This window comes from Neovison vison, chromosome 5 (genome assembly GCF_020171115.1).
Source record: "Neovison vison isolate M4711 chromosome 5, ASM_NN_V1, whole genome shotgun sequence".
Lineage (NCBI taxonomy): Eukaryota > Metazoa > Chordata > Mammalia > Carnivora > Mustelidae > Neogale > Neogale vison.
This window is the reverse complement of record NC_058095.1, coordinates 37,759,239-37,775,688: the sequence shown is the minus strand read 5'-3', so window position 1 is coordinate 37,775,688 and position 16,450 is coordinate 37,759,239. Positions and strand designations below refer to the sequence as shown.

Below are 16,450 nucleotides of genomic sequence, written 5' to 3'. Positions count from 1 at the left end.
GTCAATTTTTTTTTAATATTTTATTTATTTGACAGACAGAGATCACAAGTAGGCAGAGAGGCAGGCAGAAAGAGAAGCAGGCTCCCTGCCGAGCAGAGAGCCCGATTCGGGGCTCGATCCCAGGCACCCCGGGACCATGACCCAAGCCGAAAGCCCCAACCCACTGAACCACCCAGGCGCCCTGAGGTCAGTCAATTTTAAATGATTGTATCTCAGGAAACATATATAAAATGCATTCCATTCTTCTAGAAATTAAGCTAAAAGAAGCACATGTACATACAAAAATTTTAATATTGTTTCATTAACTTATAGACTTTACAATTGTGAAAAATGCAGATTAATTAAATAATGCATAAATAGATCATTTTCTTGCATCACTATAGATGTTCTATCATACTACATTTTGAGCAAATCCCATTATGAGTCTATACCTACATGAACATGTATACATATACAAAATTTGCCCCACATATGGCCAATGCTAACAATAATCAAGACACATGGAACTGTATAATGCGATACCATACCTGCATAAAAAATGAACTCAATTTTAAATGAGTTTCCCCTTAAAATGGATATCCACAAGTAAAATGTGAATTTGCATCTGGTTATGAAAAGAACTGTATCCTCCCCAAATTCCTATATTGAAGTCCTAATATAAATGTATTTAGAGAGCAGGCCTTTAAGAAGATTATGAAGGTTAAACAAGATCCTAAGGGTGGTATCCTAACCCAACAAAACTGGGCTGTCCAAGAAGATAAAGGTAACAGAAGTGTGCACAAATAGAGAAAAGGCCCTGTGAGGACACAGCGAGGAAGAGACTTAAACCAAGTCAGAGAGAAAGGCCTCATCAGAAACCAAACTTCCAGCCCCAAAATCATGAGAAAATAAATTTGTTATTAAGCCACCCATCCTGTGGTATTGTTATGGCAACCCTAGCAAACAAAACACTTTAGCTTTTATCATATGCAAAATTTAACTCAAAACAGGTCATAAGACCTAATCAAAGATAAGACTTTGATCCTACAACAAAAGATTTGCAAATGAATATACATTTTGTATGTTTTCATATAATGTAATTCTTAGAAGAAAACACAGGAGAAAAGCTATATGATACTGGATTTCAAAAATTATTTCTTAAACGTGACACCAAAAGCACAGGCAACAGAGCCAAAAATAAACTGAACTATATCAAAATTTAAAACTTCTGGGGTGCCTGGATGTTGCACTCAGTTAAGCATCCAACTCTTGGTTTCAGCTCAGTTTGTGATCTCATGGTGGTGAGATCAAGCATTGCGTTGGGCTCCGAGCTCAGTGAGTCTGCAGGAGAGTCTCTGCATGAGAATTCTCTCTCCCTCTCTCACTTTTGCACACCCTCTAAAATACATAAATAGGGACGCCTGGGTGGCGCAGTTGGTTAAACGACTGCCTCCGGCTCAGGGCGTGATCCTGGAGTCCCGGGATCGAGTCCCACATCAGGCTCCCAGCTCCATGGGGAGTCTGCTTCTCCCTCTGACCTTCTCCTCGCTCATGCTCTCTCTCACTGTCTCTCTCTCTCAAATAAATAAAATAAAATCTTAAAAAAAAAATAAAATAAAATAAAATAAAATACATAAATAAATCTTTAAAAAATTAGAACTTCTATACATCAAAGGACACAATAAACAAAGTGAAAGGGCAATCAATGGAGTAAGAGACCACATTTGCAAATCACATATCTGATAAGGAGTTAATATCCAAAATATAATAAAGAACTCTTACAACTCAACAACAGAAAAACAACAATAACAACAACAAAAAAACCCAAAAGCACAATTAAAATATGGGCAAAGGACTTAACAGACCTACTTCTCCAAAAATGTACAAAAAACCAATAAACATTATGAAAAATGTTCAACATTCAAATCATCAGATGAATGCAAATCAAAACCACAAGGTATTTCCTCATACCCATTAGGATGGTTACCATCAAAAAAATAACCAAGTGTTGGCAAGAATGTGAAGAAACTGGAATCCTATACACCACTGGTGAGAATGTAACATGGTGCAGCGGCCATAGAAAACAGTATAGAAATTCTTCAAAATATTTAAAACAGAACTCTATATAATCTAGCAATATCACTGCTGGGTATATATCTAAAAAAGGGGTGTGTGGCTGGCTCAACCAGTAGGGTGTGCAACTCCTGATCTTGAGCTCCATATTGTGGGGTAAAGATTACTTAAAAATCTTTAAAAAAAAAAAAAAAAAAAGAAAGAAAGAAAGAAAGGAAAGGAAAAAGAAAAGAAAAAGAAAAAATTGAGCTAAGGTCTAGAAAAGATGAACACCCTTGATCATAGCAGCACGGTTCACAACAGCCCAAAAGTAGAAGCAATCCAAATGTCCATCAACAGATGGATAAAACAAAATGTGATAAATATACATGATGGATTATTAATCGGCTTTAGAAAGGAATGAAATTCTGATATAAACATTATGTAAAGTCAAAGAAGACAGTAGCAAAAACACAAAACTCTATGATTTTACTTACATGAGTAATTTAGAATAGTCAAACTCACAGAAACAGAAGGTGAAATGGTGATGCCACCATTGGGTTGGTAGGAGAAATGGGGAGTTATTGTTTAATGGGTAGAGAGCTTCAGGTTTGCAAGACGAATAAGTTCTGGGGACTAGTACACAATGTGAATATGTTTAACACCTACTGAACTGTAAACTTAAAAATGGTTAAGTAAATTTTATACAATGTGTATTTTAATACACTTTAAAAAATTGGGACTCATAGGTAGCTCAGCTGGTTAAGCATCTGCCTTCAGCTCAGGTCATGATCCTAGGATCCTGGGATCAAGCCCCATATTGGAATCCTTGCTCAGTAGGAGGCCTGCTTCTCCCTTTCCCTCTGCCTGCTGATCCCCCTACTTGTGCTCTCTGTCAAATAAATAAACTCTGTTGCCTATAAAAGACACACACTGGGGCACACCTGGATGGTTCAGTTAGTTAAGCGTCTGCCTTTGGCTCAGGTCATGGTTTCAGGGTCCTGGGACTGAGCCCAACATTGGGCTCCCTGCTCAGTGGAGAGTCTGCTTCTCTCTCTCCCTCTCCCTCTGTGCTCTCTCTCTCAAATAAATAAAACCTTAAAAAAAAAAGGCGGGGGGGGGGGGGAGACACACTGTTGCATTTCTGAAAAAGCTTCTCACTAGAGGCACCTAGGTGGCTCAGTAGGTTGAGCGTACAAATCTTAATTTCAGCTCAGGTCATGATCTCACGGTTATGAGACTGAGCACTGTGTCAGGCTCCACGCTCAGTGTGGAATCTGCTTCTCTCCTTCTCCTGTTCCCTCTGTCCCTTCCCCTGTGTGTTCTAATAGAATAAATAAATTTTTAAAAAAGAAAAAAAAAGCTTCACTAATGAAGTACACAGAGCTCAAATACCTTAACAGGTCTACATTTTATATTTCTCATTTGTAAGTAATCTGAATATCAAAAGGAAATAAAAGTATAAAAAACAGCATATTAGATACTATCTGGAAGCTCATTTAGCCTGATTTCCACACTACCAAATTTAGAACACAGCTCTTACAATATAGGAAATTTATCAGAACAATTCTTTATCGGTGGCCCATATACACCTATAGCAAACCAAGGCAAGAGGGGCCAGCAGGCCTCTAGCAGTTGCACTCCTCTTATTAGAGGCTCTCATAAAAGAAGCCAATCAAGAGTTAGAAGGGTCTTTCAAAACAGTGATACCCACACCATGCCAGAAGAAAAATACTTAAGTGTTTACCTATAAAACAAAAGAGAGACTTTCAATAGTGTCATTAAGATAACACATGGTAGGGGTGCATGGATGGCTCAGTCAGTTGAGAGAGAAACTTTCAATAGTGTCATTAAGATAACATATAGTAGGGAAGCCTGGGTGGCTCAGTCAGTTGAATATCTGTCTTTGGCTCAGATCATGATCCCAGGGTCTTGGGATGGAGCCCAGAGTCTGGCTCCCTGCCCAGCAGGGAGCTTCTCCCTCCCCCACTCCTCCTGCTTGCACTCTGTCAAATAAATAAATAAAAACTTAAAAAATAAAAAAAACATATGGCAACATCCATGAAATACTTGAACAAAGAAATTGAGGGCATACTTGTCCTTTTCATTTTCTTCATGTTTGGTAAGACTGCAGAGTTGAAGAGTATCAAGCTGCTGTGTTACTTCTTCTGCCCAACGACAGTTTACTAGTTCTCGCAGCTGGAGTGGAGCACTGGAAAAAAAAATATGTACATATACTCTGATTCAAGACTTTGAGACTATTTTTTAATATAAGCACATTCCACAGGTAATAATGTGAGACGATGAGTGTTAATTAAATCAATAGAGGGAAACTTTTAGCAATGTATACATAATATCAAATCATCACGTTGTATACTTTAAGTACCTTAACAATTTTATTTGCCGACTACACCTCAAAATATTAAAAATACAATTACCATATAATCCGGCAATACCATTTCTGGGTATATATACAAAAGAATTGAAGGCAGTTCTAGAAAAGATGAACACCCATGATCATAGCAGCACGATTCACAATAAGCCCCAAAGTGGAAGCAATCCAAATGTCCATTGACAGATGAACGGATAAACGAAATGTGATACTGGGGTGCCTGGGGGGCTCAGTGAGTTAAAGCCTCTGCTTTCAGCTCAGGTCATGATCTCAGGGTCCTGGGATTGAGCCCCGCATTGGGCTCTCTGCTCAGCAGGAAGCCTGCTTCCTCCTCTCTCTCTGCCTGCCTCTCTGCCTACTTGTGATCTCTGTCTGTCAAATAAATAAATAATATCTTAAAAAAAAAAATCAGGGACACCTGGGTGACTCAGTGGGTTAATAAGCCTCTGCCTTCGGCTCAGGTCATGATCTCAGGGTCCTGTAATCGAGCCCCGCATCAGGCTCTCTACTCAGCAGGGAGCCTGCTTCCCCCACCCCCTCTGCCTGCCTCTCTGTCTACTTGTGATCTCTGTCAAATAAATAGATAAAGTCTTTAGTAAATAAATAAATCATTCTTAAAAAAAAAAAAGTGATACATGTACACGATGGAAATATTCATCAGCCTTAAGAAGGAATGAAACTCTGACCTATGCTACAGTATGCATAAACCTTGAGGACATCATACAGAGTGATGGAAGACAGTCATAAAAAAAGAAATTATCTAACAAACATTCCTCAAAACAGAGCTAACAATCATTCATACCATATTATATATACCATATTATATACACCATATTATATATAGTAGTATATTCATACCATATACTACTAAACAACAATACTACTAAACTACTAAAACAACAGACTCAATGAAAAGTATGGTTTGCAACTTATTTTTACCTTAATACGTCAATTACAAAAAAAGATCCAGATTACAGACTGAATTCTTAATTCCTCAGCCTAAAATTATACTGTCCAAAATGATAGCCACAAGTCACACGTGACTATTCAAAATTCAGATTAAGGGTGTGGGTGGCTTAACTGAGTGGCTCAGTCATTTAGCATCTGCCTGGTCCTGGTATAAAGTCCCCTATCAGTCAGGCTTCCTGCTCAGCGGGGAGCCTGCTTCTCCCTCTCCAGCTACCCTGTGCTTGCATTCCCTCTCTCGCTATCTCTGTCATAATTTTTTTTAAAAATCTTTATAAAAAATTAAGAAATCCAAATTAATTCAAATTAAATAAGAATAAATTTCACTGCAGTCACACCAGACAAATTTCAAGTCTCAACTGCCAATGTATCTAGTGGACAGCAATGCTATAGAACATTTCCATCATTACAGAAAGTTCTATTTGATAGTGCTGGTTTTCTTAAGAGTTAATATGAAGGGGCGCTTGAGTGGCTCAGTAGGTTAAGGCTTCTGCCTTCAGCTCAGGTCATGATCCCAGGGTCCTGGGATCGAGCCCCGCATCAGGCTCTCTGCTCTGCAGGGAGCCTGCTTCCCCCCCACTCTCTCTCTGCCGACCTCTGCCTACTTGTGATCTTTCTCTATCAAATAAATAATTAAATAAAATCTTTTAAAAACCAAAAAAAATTTTTAAAAAGAATATGAAAAAGTAAACAATAAATGAAAATGTGCAATCAAATGAGGTGAAGAGGTGGTGTAAGCAAAAAAGAAATATAAGTAGCTAAATGTTTTGAAAAGTGCTCAGTTTCAATAATTTAAAAAGGGTATTAAAAATGAGATCCCTTTTTTCATTTAATGGAATGACCAAAAAAAGACTAATAATCAGTATTGGCAAGAATGTGAGAAAAAGGCAATTTTGTATTTATTATTAGGAAGGAATTTCTTTTCATGTAATCTGGCATCATTATATAATGTATATAATTTCTTTTCATGTAATCTGGCATCATTATATAAAAAAACCAAAAATGGAAACCACCCAAATGTCTCTGAATATAAGCATAAGAAAATCAACATACAGTCATAGAGTGATTACTCACACTTCTTTAAAAATGATACATATATACTTATCATCAGGGAAAGTCCCACCATACTTTATATGAAAAAAAAAAAAAAGAATCCAGAGTAGTATTATATCATTTGTGTTTCAAGAATAAATTTATATGTATATATATCAGTATACTCCTAGAAAAATGTCTAAAAGAATAGATATGAAATCTAACCATTTCTTTTGAAAATGTTATTTAATGAAAAGATCAGGCAGGGAGTATCAGAAATAGAAGGCTTATTATTGTATTTATCTTATTAACGAAAACTTGCAACTTAGGGGCAGCTGGGTAGCTCAATCAGTTAAGCATCCAGCTCTTGATTTCAGCTCAGGTCACGACCTCAGTCAGGGTCATGAGTTTGAGCTCTGTTCAGCTCACACTAGGCATGGAGTGTTGCTTGAGATTCTGTCTCTTTCTACCCCAACCACCGCCCATGCAGGTTCATGCTCTCAAATAAATCTTTTTTTAAAAAATTTCTCACCCCCACTAAGGAAACAGAAAACTTCAATTTTAATTACAAAAAGTTGTTACACAATGCTTCTCTAAAAGAAGGTAAATAATGTAATCCATTCTACATAATTCTGAGTCAAATAACTTAGTTTGCATTTCTTTATCTAGACAGAGTGCTTATTTTCTTTCGCTGTATTCACGGGGAGTAATGTAGCAAGATGCAAAAAAACTCTGAATATTATGGCATACTCTAATCCCAACACCTTACTTTTTTCCAAATTCACAAATAATCATAGAAAATCACTTACCGGCAATGAGGGCATTGAGCTCTCTGTTCTGTCAGCCAGCGCTAAGGAGGTAGAAAATTAGATTTTGATTATAGAAACATCATTATTTTAATTTGTACATACTACTTATATACCAAATTTAATGAGTTTAACTCTCTAGTGCCTGTATTAATTATAAAGGTACTTATAGAAATAGCAATCTACTATCTCCTCATTACCATCATGATGGGGACAAATTTTCAAAGGGACAGAACTCATTCCAAAATAGTTAAGAAGCTATTTTTTCATAGGAAAGAAAGTGATTCTAAGACTATCTGGATCTCACAATGAAGATGTTGATAATCTTCACAAAACAATGACAGAGTAACCATCACTCTAAAAATAAACCAGTGATGATTTACTTCTAACTAACCTCTCATAAAATCCCTCAGAAAGGGCGCCTGGGTGGCTCAGTGGGTTAAGCCGCTGCCCTCGGCCCAGGTCATGATCTCAGGGTCCTGGGATCGAGTCCCGCATCGGGCTCTCTGCTCAGCAGGGAGCCTGCTTCCTCCTCTCTCTCTCTCTCTCTCTCTCTGCCTGCCTCTCTGCCTACTTGTGATCTCTCTCTGTCAAATAAATAAATAAAATCTTTAAAAAAAAATCCCTCAGAAAGTCTAAGGTGCTATTAAATTCCTTTCTGAAAAGTAAACTAATTTTGAAGAATACATAATATGGATATATAAATCAGACCTAAAATATGAATAAGGAATACAAAACTTTATGTTTTAAAAGAGTTCTATAGTTCAGTAATGTAATATCTGCATAATTTGGTTTCTTCACAATTATAAAAAGCTTTTATAAGAAAGCATTATCTCTACTAAGCTTCAAATTTTATTAATGTAATTGTTTTAATTATTATCGGATAGGAAAGAGTTTTATATCATATACAAAGGAGATACTAAGATTTTCTGAATGCCTTTCCAAAAACAATAGTTTTTTGATTAAATATTAAATGTTTTAATTGACTAGTAAAGGTTTCAAGGTAAATAACTAAACATAATCTCATACCTATGTACTCCCCATGGCTGTTACTTCTATTTATCCCTTTCTACTTCTATAAAAGAACACAAGCTTTTAAAGTCAAATAATTAACTCAGAAATGAAACTTCCAAGGAAACCTTAAAGAATTATAAAAAATAAAACATAATAAAGAGAAGGATACTTCACAGCAAAGAATATAAAGCTGGAAGAAAAAGAAAATGACACAAAAGGATTTCTCTGTTCTTAATAACCTTGATCATTCGGTCCCTCAGCAAACCTAAGATTTGGGTCAGGTTTTGTCCTCTCAAAAAATGCTCTGCTAAATCCATAGTACTCTTTTAGGGCAGGTTTCAGCCCACACCCCTCTAGTTTCATCATCTACCTCACTCTAGGGGATCCAACAAGGTTAAGCCTCCTCTCTCTGCCCAGGATATTCTTCAACACCACTCTTCAACTATATTATTCCTACTCATCCTTTAGATTTCAGTTTATACATCACATCCTCCAGAAAGCTTGCCCTGACTCTCTACAGATTACCACAGCAACCTGTACTTATACCACTTTGTTACCCTAACTTATTTGTTGGGTCTCCTCTGCCCTGCTACACCATAAGCTCTATAAAAGTTGGGAATGGGGTACCTGGGTGGCTCAGTCAGTTAAGCATACAACTCTTGATTTCAGCTCAGGTCATGATCTCAGGGTTGTGAGAGGGAGCCCCATGTCAGACTCTGTGCTCAGCATGGTGTCTGCTTCAGATTCTTCCCCCTCACTCTCCTTCTGTCTCTTCCCCTACACAGCTTATACGTGAGCGCTCTCTCAAATAAATAAAATCTTAAAAAAAAAAATGTTGGGAGTGATAGGGAATAACCAGTCCATATTTTTATTTTTCATTTGGGGGATAGAGGTGTTTTAGTAACCAGAATCATGCTGTATGTATTGTTCTTCAATGTGTCATTCTGAGGTGAAAGTGTGTGTTTACTTGCACTGAGCAGGTAGCCGACAGTGCACGCTGACTCGGGCAGAAGGGCAGCTGCTGGACTATGGATTTGGGACTCAGAGGGTGATGCCACTGTGTGTGATAGGAATGTGGCTGGTTTCGCTCCTCGTCATGAATTCCTTTAACTTGTTTCTGGGAAACCCTACTTCTCCTCCTATTCTGAATGAAAGCCTTATTGGACACAGTATTTTTGGTTGCAGATTTTTTTCCTTTTAGCATTATGAATATATCATGCCACTCTCTTCTGGCCTGCAAAGTTTCTGCTGAAAAAAATCCACTGATAGCCTTATGGGGTTTCCCTTCTATGTAACTGCTTTCCATTCTCTTGCTGCTTTTAAAGTCCTCTCTTTATCACTACTTTTGGCCATCTTATCTACTTTGTGTTTTGGTGCAGACCTCTTTGGGTTGGTTTTGTTGGGGGCCCTCTATGCCTCCTAGATCTGGATTGCTCTTTCCTTCCCCAGATTCAGGAAATTTTCAGCCACTAATTCTTCAAATAAATTTTTTGCCCCCTTTTCTCTCTCTTCTCTATGCAATCCCTATCACACAACTGTTATATGTGACAGTGTCACTGAGTTTCCTGGGTCTGTTCTCATTTTGGATATTGTTTTTTCCCCTCTCATTGCTCAGCTTGATTATTTTCCATTACTCCGTCCTCCAGGTTGCTAATCCATTCTTTTACTTCCTCTTGTTTGCTATTTATTCCAGGTGGTCTATTTTTAATTTTATTTAGTGAGTTCATTATCTCTAATTGGTTCTTTTTTAGGTTTCTCATCTCTTTGTAGAGGGTCTCCTGGAGATCCTCCACTCCCTTCTCAATTCTAGCGAGTATCTTTATGAACAATACTTTTAAATTCACTATCAGATATATTACTTACCTCCATTCAGTTTAGGTCTCTTGCTATGATTTTGTTCTGTTCTTTCATCTGGGACATATTCCTCCGTCTCTTCATTTTGTCTATTACTGTGTGTTTCTATGTGTTAAAAAAGTCAGCTATGTTTCCTGCACGTAAAAGTAGTAGCTTTATGAAAAGGTCCTGTAGTGCCCCACAGGGCAATGCCTTTCCACGAGAAAATGGTGCTTCCAGGGTGACTCCTATATGTGTTGCTACAGGGGTGTCCTACTGTTGTGGCCAAGCTGTGTTTGCCTTCAGTCCAGTCTGCAGTGGCTCTCTGCCTGTTGTGGGCAAGTCTGGTACCTATGGTGTTAGTGGGCCAGTCTGGGACTGCCTTGGGCTTGAGTTGAGTCAGACCAGGTATTTGTCAGAGATGAAGTAGCATCAACCTGCAGGACACTTTTCCTGTGTTGTTCTCTGACAAGCTTGTATTGATGGGTGGGGCCTAGAGTCAGACCAGCTGCCTCCCAGCCCAGTGCTAGGGTCACAGTCAGACTGATGTGTGGTTTTCCTTCCCTCTCCATGGAGCAGGACTCACTTTGGAGTGGTGCTGGCCCTTGTTTGGACTGCCTGCACACAGCCAGGCCTGTGGCACTGCTTTGATGAGATCCTGCCAAGAGCTAATTGGAGGGGACGGACCCTCTTTGTTGTGGCCTCTTGTCTATATCCGGCTGGGGGAGTCTGTTCTGCCAGTCTTCAGGTCACTTTCTGGATTATTTATGCTGATGTGGGTATTCTCTAGGCAGCCAGCTATAAGAGGTGAGCCCAGGATCCTCCTATTCTGCCATCTTCCCAACAATCTCTGCCCATATTTTTAAATATGTCTCTCCATTCCAGTCAAAACAGGCTTGCTGCTGCACTATACACCACTCTAGGCATACTTCTGTATTTCCTAATATGCCCCTTTCCTCCATGTGCTGTCACACGGAAATGCCCACTAATTATGTCCACAAAACTTTCCTACCTATCCCAGGTTAGTGATCTTTCCCATCTCTGAATACTCGTGGCACTTTTACCTTATACTCCACAATCTAACTTAATCATAAAATAAATATGGTTATTTTAATACTTAGGGAAAACCCGCATTTCTCCCAAACCAAAATGAAAGGTAAGAACCAGTGATATAATATTATGTACAATGATTATTAAAGAAAATAAATATTATACTATAGCAATGTCCCATATTCACTTTAAGAATTTCTCTCCATTAAAATGGAAGAATCACAAGCTTTAGACAATATTCAGACCGGAGTCTGACTTCTAGCTCTGGCACTTAACGGCTACATGATACCAGACATATGACTGAGCTCAAGTTTACTCATATGAAACAAGAGAAATCAACATACCTACTCTGCAAAATTGTGCTAGGGAAATTCTCAACAATAGCTTTGCAAACTGAATTCAAGAGTATATTAAAAAGACTAGATAGCATGACCAAGTGGGATTTACTCCTGGAATGCAAGGACACTTCAACATATAAAAATCATTCAAGATAATACAGCACATTAATAAAGTGAAGGAATAAACAGACACAATCAACTCAATTGATATAGAAAAGGCCTCTGACAAAATCTGATATCCTTTCTTGATAAAAACACTCAAGAAAAAGAGAAGAGAATTTTCTCAACTTGATAAAGACCATACTTTAAAAAAATCCAGGGGCAGGGGGAGGGGAAGTGCCTAGGTGGCTCAGTCATTAAGTGTCTGGCTTCAGCTCAAGTCACGATCCTAGGGTCCTGGGATCAAGCCCCATGTCAGGCTCCCTGCTCAGAGGAAGCCTGCTTCTCCCTCTGCCACTCCACCTGCTTGGGTTCCCTCTCTTGCTGTTTCTCTGTCAAATAAATAAATAAAATCTTTAAAAAATCCAGAGTGAATATCATACTCAATAGTGAAACAATAAAAACTTTTTCCTTAAAATCAGGAAAAAGACAAGGATGTCCATTTTCACCACTTCTATCCACCACAATACTGAAAATTTCACCAAGCGCAACTAAGCAAGAAATAAAAAGCATCCCTACTGGAAAAGTAAAATTATTTGTTGGCAATGACATAATCTTGTCAGCAGAAAACCTTAAAGAGTCCACAAAAAATTCCACAAAAAAACTGTTAAAGCTAATAAGCAAATTCACCAAAACTGCAGAACACAAAAATCAACAACATTAAACATTAAATATATTTTTTTAAAAACTTACATTTCTAGGGGCACCTGGGTGGCTCAGTTGGTTAAGCGACTGCTTTTGACTCGGGTCATGGTCCCAGAGTCCTGGGATCAAGTCCCACATCGGGCTCCCAGCTCCATGGGGAGTTTGCCTCTCCCTCTGACCTTCCCTTTCATGCTCTCTCTCACTTTGTCTCTCTCTCTCTCTAAATAAATAGAAATCTTTTAAAAAAATTTAAAAAAATAAAAAAATAAAAACTTACATTTCTATATGCTAGGAATGAAGAATTCATACCTAGGTATAAATTTAACCAAGGATTTGAAGATTTATACAAGGAATACTACAAACACCACTGAAAGAAATGAAAGAAGTCCTAAATAAATGGAAAGACATCCCATGTTCATGCACTAGAAGATTTAATATTGTTAAAATGACAATGCCACCCAAAGCAATCTACAGAATCAACATAATTCCTATCAAAATCCCAATGATACTTTTTTTTTAAAGATTTTTTATTTATTTATTTGACAGAGAGAGATTACAAGTAGGCAGAGAGGCAGGCAGAGAGAGAGAGGAGGAAGCAGGCTCCCTGCTGAGCAGAGAGCCCGATGCGGGACTCGATCCCAGGACCCTGGGATCATGACCTGAGCCGAAGGCAGCGGCTTAACCCACTGAGCCACCCAGGCGCCCCCCAATGATACTTTTTACAGAAGTAGAAAAACCCATTCTAAAATTGAAATGGAATTTTAAAGGACCCTCAAAGAACCAAAACTATCTTGAAAGTGATCTTATGCACCTAAAACTTTTTTTTAAAGATTTTATTTGACAGAGAGAGACAAATCACAAGTAGGCAGAGAGGCATGTAGAAGGAGAGGGGGAAGCAGGCTCCCTGCTGAGCAGAGAGCCCGATATGGGGCTCAATCCCAAGACCTGAGCCGAAGGCAGAGGCTTAACCCACTGAGCCACCCAGGCACCCCAGCCTAAAACTTTTTTATGTCAATTTATTTCAATTTTTAAAAAAATTATAGAACTCAATTTCCTGATTTCAAAATTTACTACAAAACTACAGTATGTTACTGGGGTGCCTGGCTGGCTCAGTGAGTCAGGCATCTGACTCGATTTCAGACTGGGTCATGATTTTAGGGTCATGAGACTGAACCCCAAGACAGGCTCCATGCTCAGCAGGGAGTTTGTTTGAAATTTATCTCTCCCTGTCCCTCTGACCCTCACCTTGCAAGCTTGCGTGCTGTCAAATCAATCTTTTTTTTTTTTTTTTAAGATTTTATTTATTTGACAGAGATCACATGTAAGCAGAGAGGCAGGTAGGGGGGAGGCAGGCTCCCCGCTGAGCAGAGAGCCCAACACGGGGCTCGATCCCAGGACCCTGGGATCACGACCTGAGCCGAAGGCAGAGGCTTAACCCACTGAGCCACCTAGGCGCCCCAAATAAAATAAATCTTTAAAAAAATGTTCATATCAGTTTTCTGTATAAATGCCAAAAACTAGAAACAACCCCTTTGTCCATCAACAGGTGAACAGATAAACAATTTATGGCATATGCATACAATGGGCTGCTACTGCTCAGCAATAAAAAGGAATACTATTGATCCACACAAGATAGATTTCTAATTTTGATGAGTGAAAAAATCCAGACACCTGAGAAAACAGACTGTAAGACTCAATTTATATAAAGGTCCAAAAAATGGGACATCTGGGTGGCTCAGTCTGTTAAATGTCTGTCTTTGGCTCAGGTCATGATACCAGGGTCCTGGGATCGAGCTCCATGTTGATCCCTGCTCAGGGGGGAGTCTGCTTCTCCCTCTCCCTCGGCCCCTCCACTCCACTCATGCACATTTGCTCTCACTCTTTCAAATAAAATCTTAAAAAACCAAAACAAAAAAACTTGTATACCTACAATCTACTCAACCTCACCTTGTCCTTCTCCAAATTTCTTCTATCTCAGAATAGAAAACCATTAATTCATCCAAATGTTGTATAAAACTTTCCTCGTGTCCCATCTTTAAGCAAACCTATTGGCTCTACTTTCAAAACATATCCAGAATTGCCCTATTTTTCACCACCTCCACTGTTAGCATTCTAGTCTAAATCATCATTCACCCCTCACTAATAGAACACATCCCAACTAGTCTCCTCACTTCTTCTCCCACTTGCCTGCAGTCCACTTTCTACACCCAGCCAAAGTGATAGTTTTTGAAAATTATTTTGTATCATTCAAAAGCTTTCAAGGGTCACCATCACAGTTAAAATAAAATCCAAGGTCTTTATCAAGGCCCTAACTAAGTTACATCTCCAAACTCAACTTTCCATCTCCCTCTTCCCACTCTGCTCCAGCCAACTGGTTTCTTTGCTTTTTCTCAGGGCCTTTGCCTCTTCTGACTTCTCTGCCTGGGACTTTCTTCCCCTAGATCTTCACATCATTCCCACATTCCATTCTGGTCTCTGCTCAAATGTCATCTCCTCAGAGACCTTCCCAGACCACTCTATCTAAAATAACTAACAACCTGCCCGTATCCTCCTCAAAGTCCCCACTCTATACCTTACTCAGTTTCATTTTTCTTCACAGCACTTACTGGTATCTAACATGCGTCTATTTACCTTTTTGTCTATAAATAAACTATTAAATAAGTCAACTCCCTGGGATGTCAATGCTTAACTCCAAGTAGGCATATAATTAAGATGTGCTGAATGAACAAACACATCTATGGTACATTCGGGAACTGAGACAGCTTTAGAAAGAAAGTTTAGAACCAGATTATCCAGGTGGTCTGAATATAAAGGTAATATTCTAAGAGATTCAGACAATGAATTTGAGGCTTGAGAAGGAAAAAAACAATAACATTACTGGAAAACGTCAATAGGGCAACAGGATATAAAATGAACCAGAGATATAGAAGACTCAAGACATATCAATTAAAAGGTAATTATAATTATCTAAGCACAAGATAATAAATGTCTGTATTTCTCTACTAGGATGGTAATAATAGAAATAGATAGGTACCAGGGCACCTGGGTGGCTTAGTCAGTTAAGCATCTGACTTCAGCTCAGGTCATGATCCCAGGATGCTGAAATGGAACCTGTGTCAGGCTCCCTGCTCAGCCAAGAGTCTGCTTCTACCTCTGCCCCTCACCTGCTCATGCTCGTATTCACTCACTCGCTCTCAAATAAAACCTTAAAAAAAAAATAGATAGGTAGGACAGATATAAGTGACAACAGGAGATAATAACTGACAAAACTTAAAAATCATTGGTGTAAAGGGTTTCAAGTTTGAGAGACTGGCAGAACAGAACAAAAAGTCAAAAAGGATCAATTTGAAAAAACAGAATTTGATCTGGAACAACAGTCAAGATGCTGGAAGGTATATGCCAAAGGAATAGATTTAAAAGCCATACACACAAAGATCATAGTTAAACCGGCAAGAGTAAATCAAATTTCCCAAAGTAAATGAAATTTTCTCAAACACTTCTAAGTATAGGATGCCAGCAGCAATATTAAAAAATATATGGCTTTAAGGACTAGATGGAATTAACGATGAAGAAATGAAGAATCAATAAGGTTTAGGTAATATTCACAGGTCATCCATATACTGGACCTTCATCAAAACAGCCAAGCTCAGACACAGACTCTACCACTTAATTAACTACACTGATAGAGGCCAATTACCTAATTTCCCTAGTTTCAGCTTCACTGTTTATAAAACAAATGACAGGTTAGTTGCTATTTTAACAATAAAATTTTAACTCCTTACAAGTGGACAGTACTTTACAGTTTCTAAATTACCTTTTTTTTTTTTAAAAGATTATTTATTTATTTATTTGACAGAGAGAGACCACAAGTAGGCAGAGAGGCAGGCAGAGAGAGAGAGAGGAGGAAGCAGGCTCCCTGCAGAGCAGAGAGCCCGATGCGGGACTCGATCCCAGGACCCTGAGATCATGACCGGAGCCGAAGGCAGCGGCTTAACCCACTGAGCCACCCAGGCGCCCTAAATTACCTTTTATCTCATTTAATGCCACCACTATCCTGTGAAATAAATCTTGTTACCTCATTCTATGAGGAAACAGGCTAATAAAAATTGAGTTTCTCAGTTTATGAGTGGGAGAACTAGGATGATATGTAAACCTAGGTCTTTTGCACACAGTGTAGTGGCAAA

General features: G+C 38.6%; 1 protein-coding gene across 12 annotated transcripts in view; it reads right to left on the bottom strand.

Annotated features, from left to right (window-relative positions):
• Positions 1-16,450, bottom strand: part of TRIM37 (tripartite motif containing 37) — a 201,171-nt gene that overhangs the window by 134,725 nt on the left and 49,996 nt on the right. For all 12 annotated transcript variants that reach the window (XM_044248560.1, XM_044248559.1, XM_044248567.1 and 9 more), the window contains exons 3-4: positions 7,231-7,271; positions 4,127-4,243 (exon numbers count right to left, since the gene is read on the bottom strand). In XM_044248560.1, coding sequence (XP_044104495.1) covers positions 4,127-4,243; positions 7,231-7,271 — 158 coding nt within the window. The remainder of the gene's footprint in view (positions 1-4,126; positions 4,244-7,230; positions 7,272-16,450) is intronic.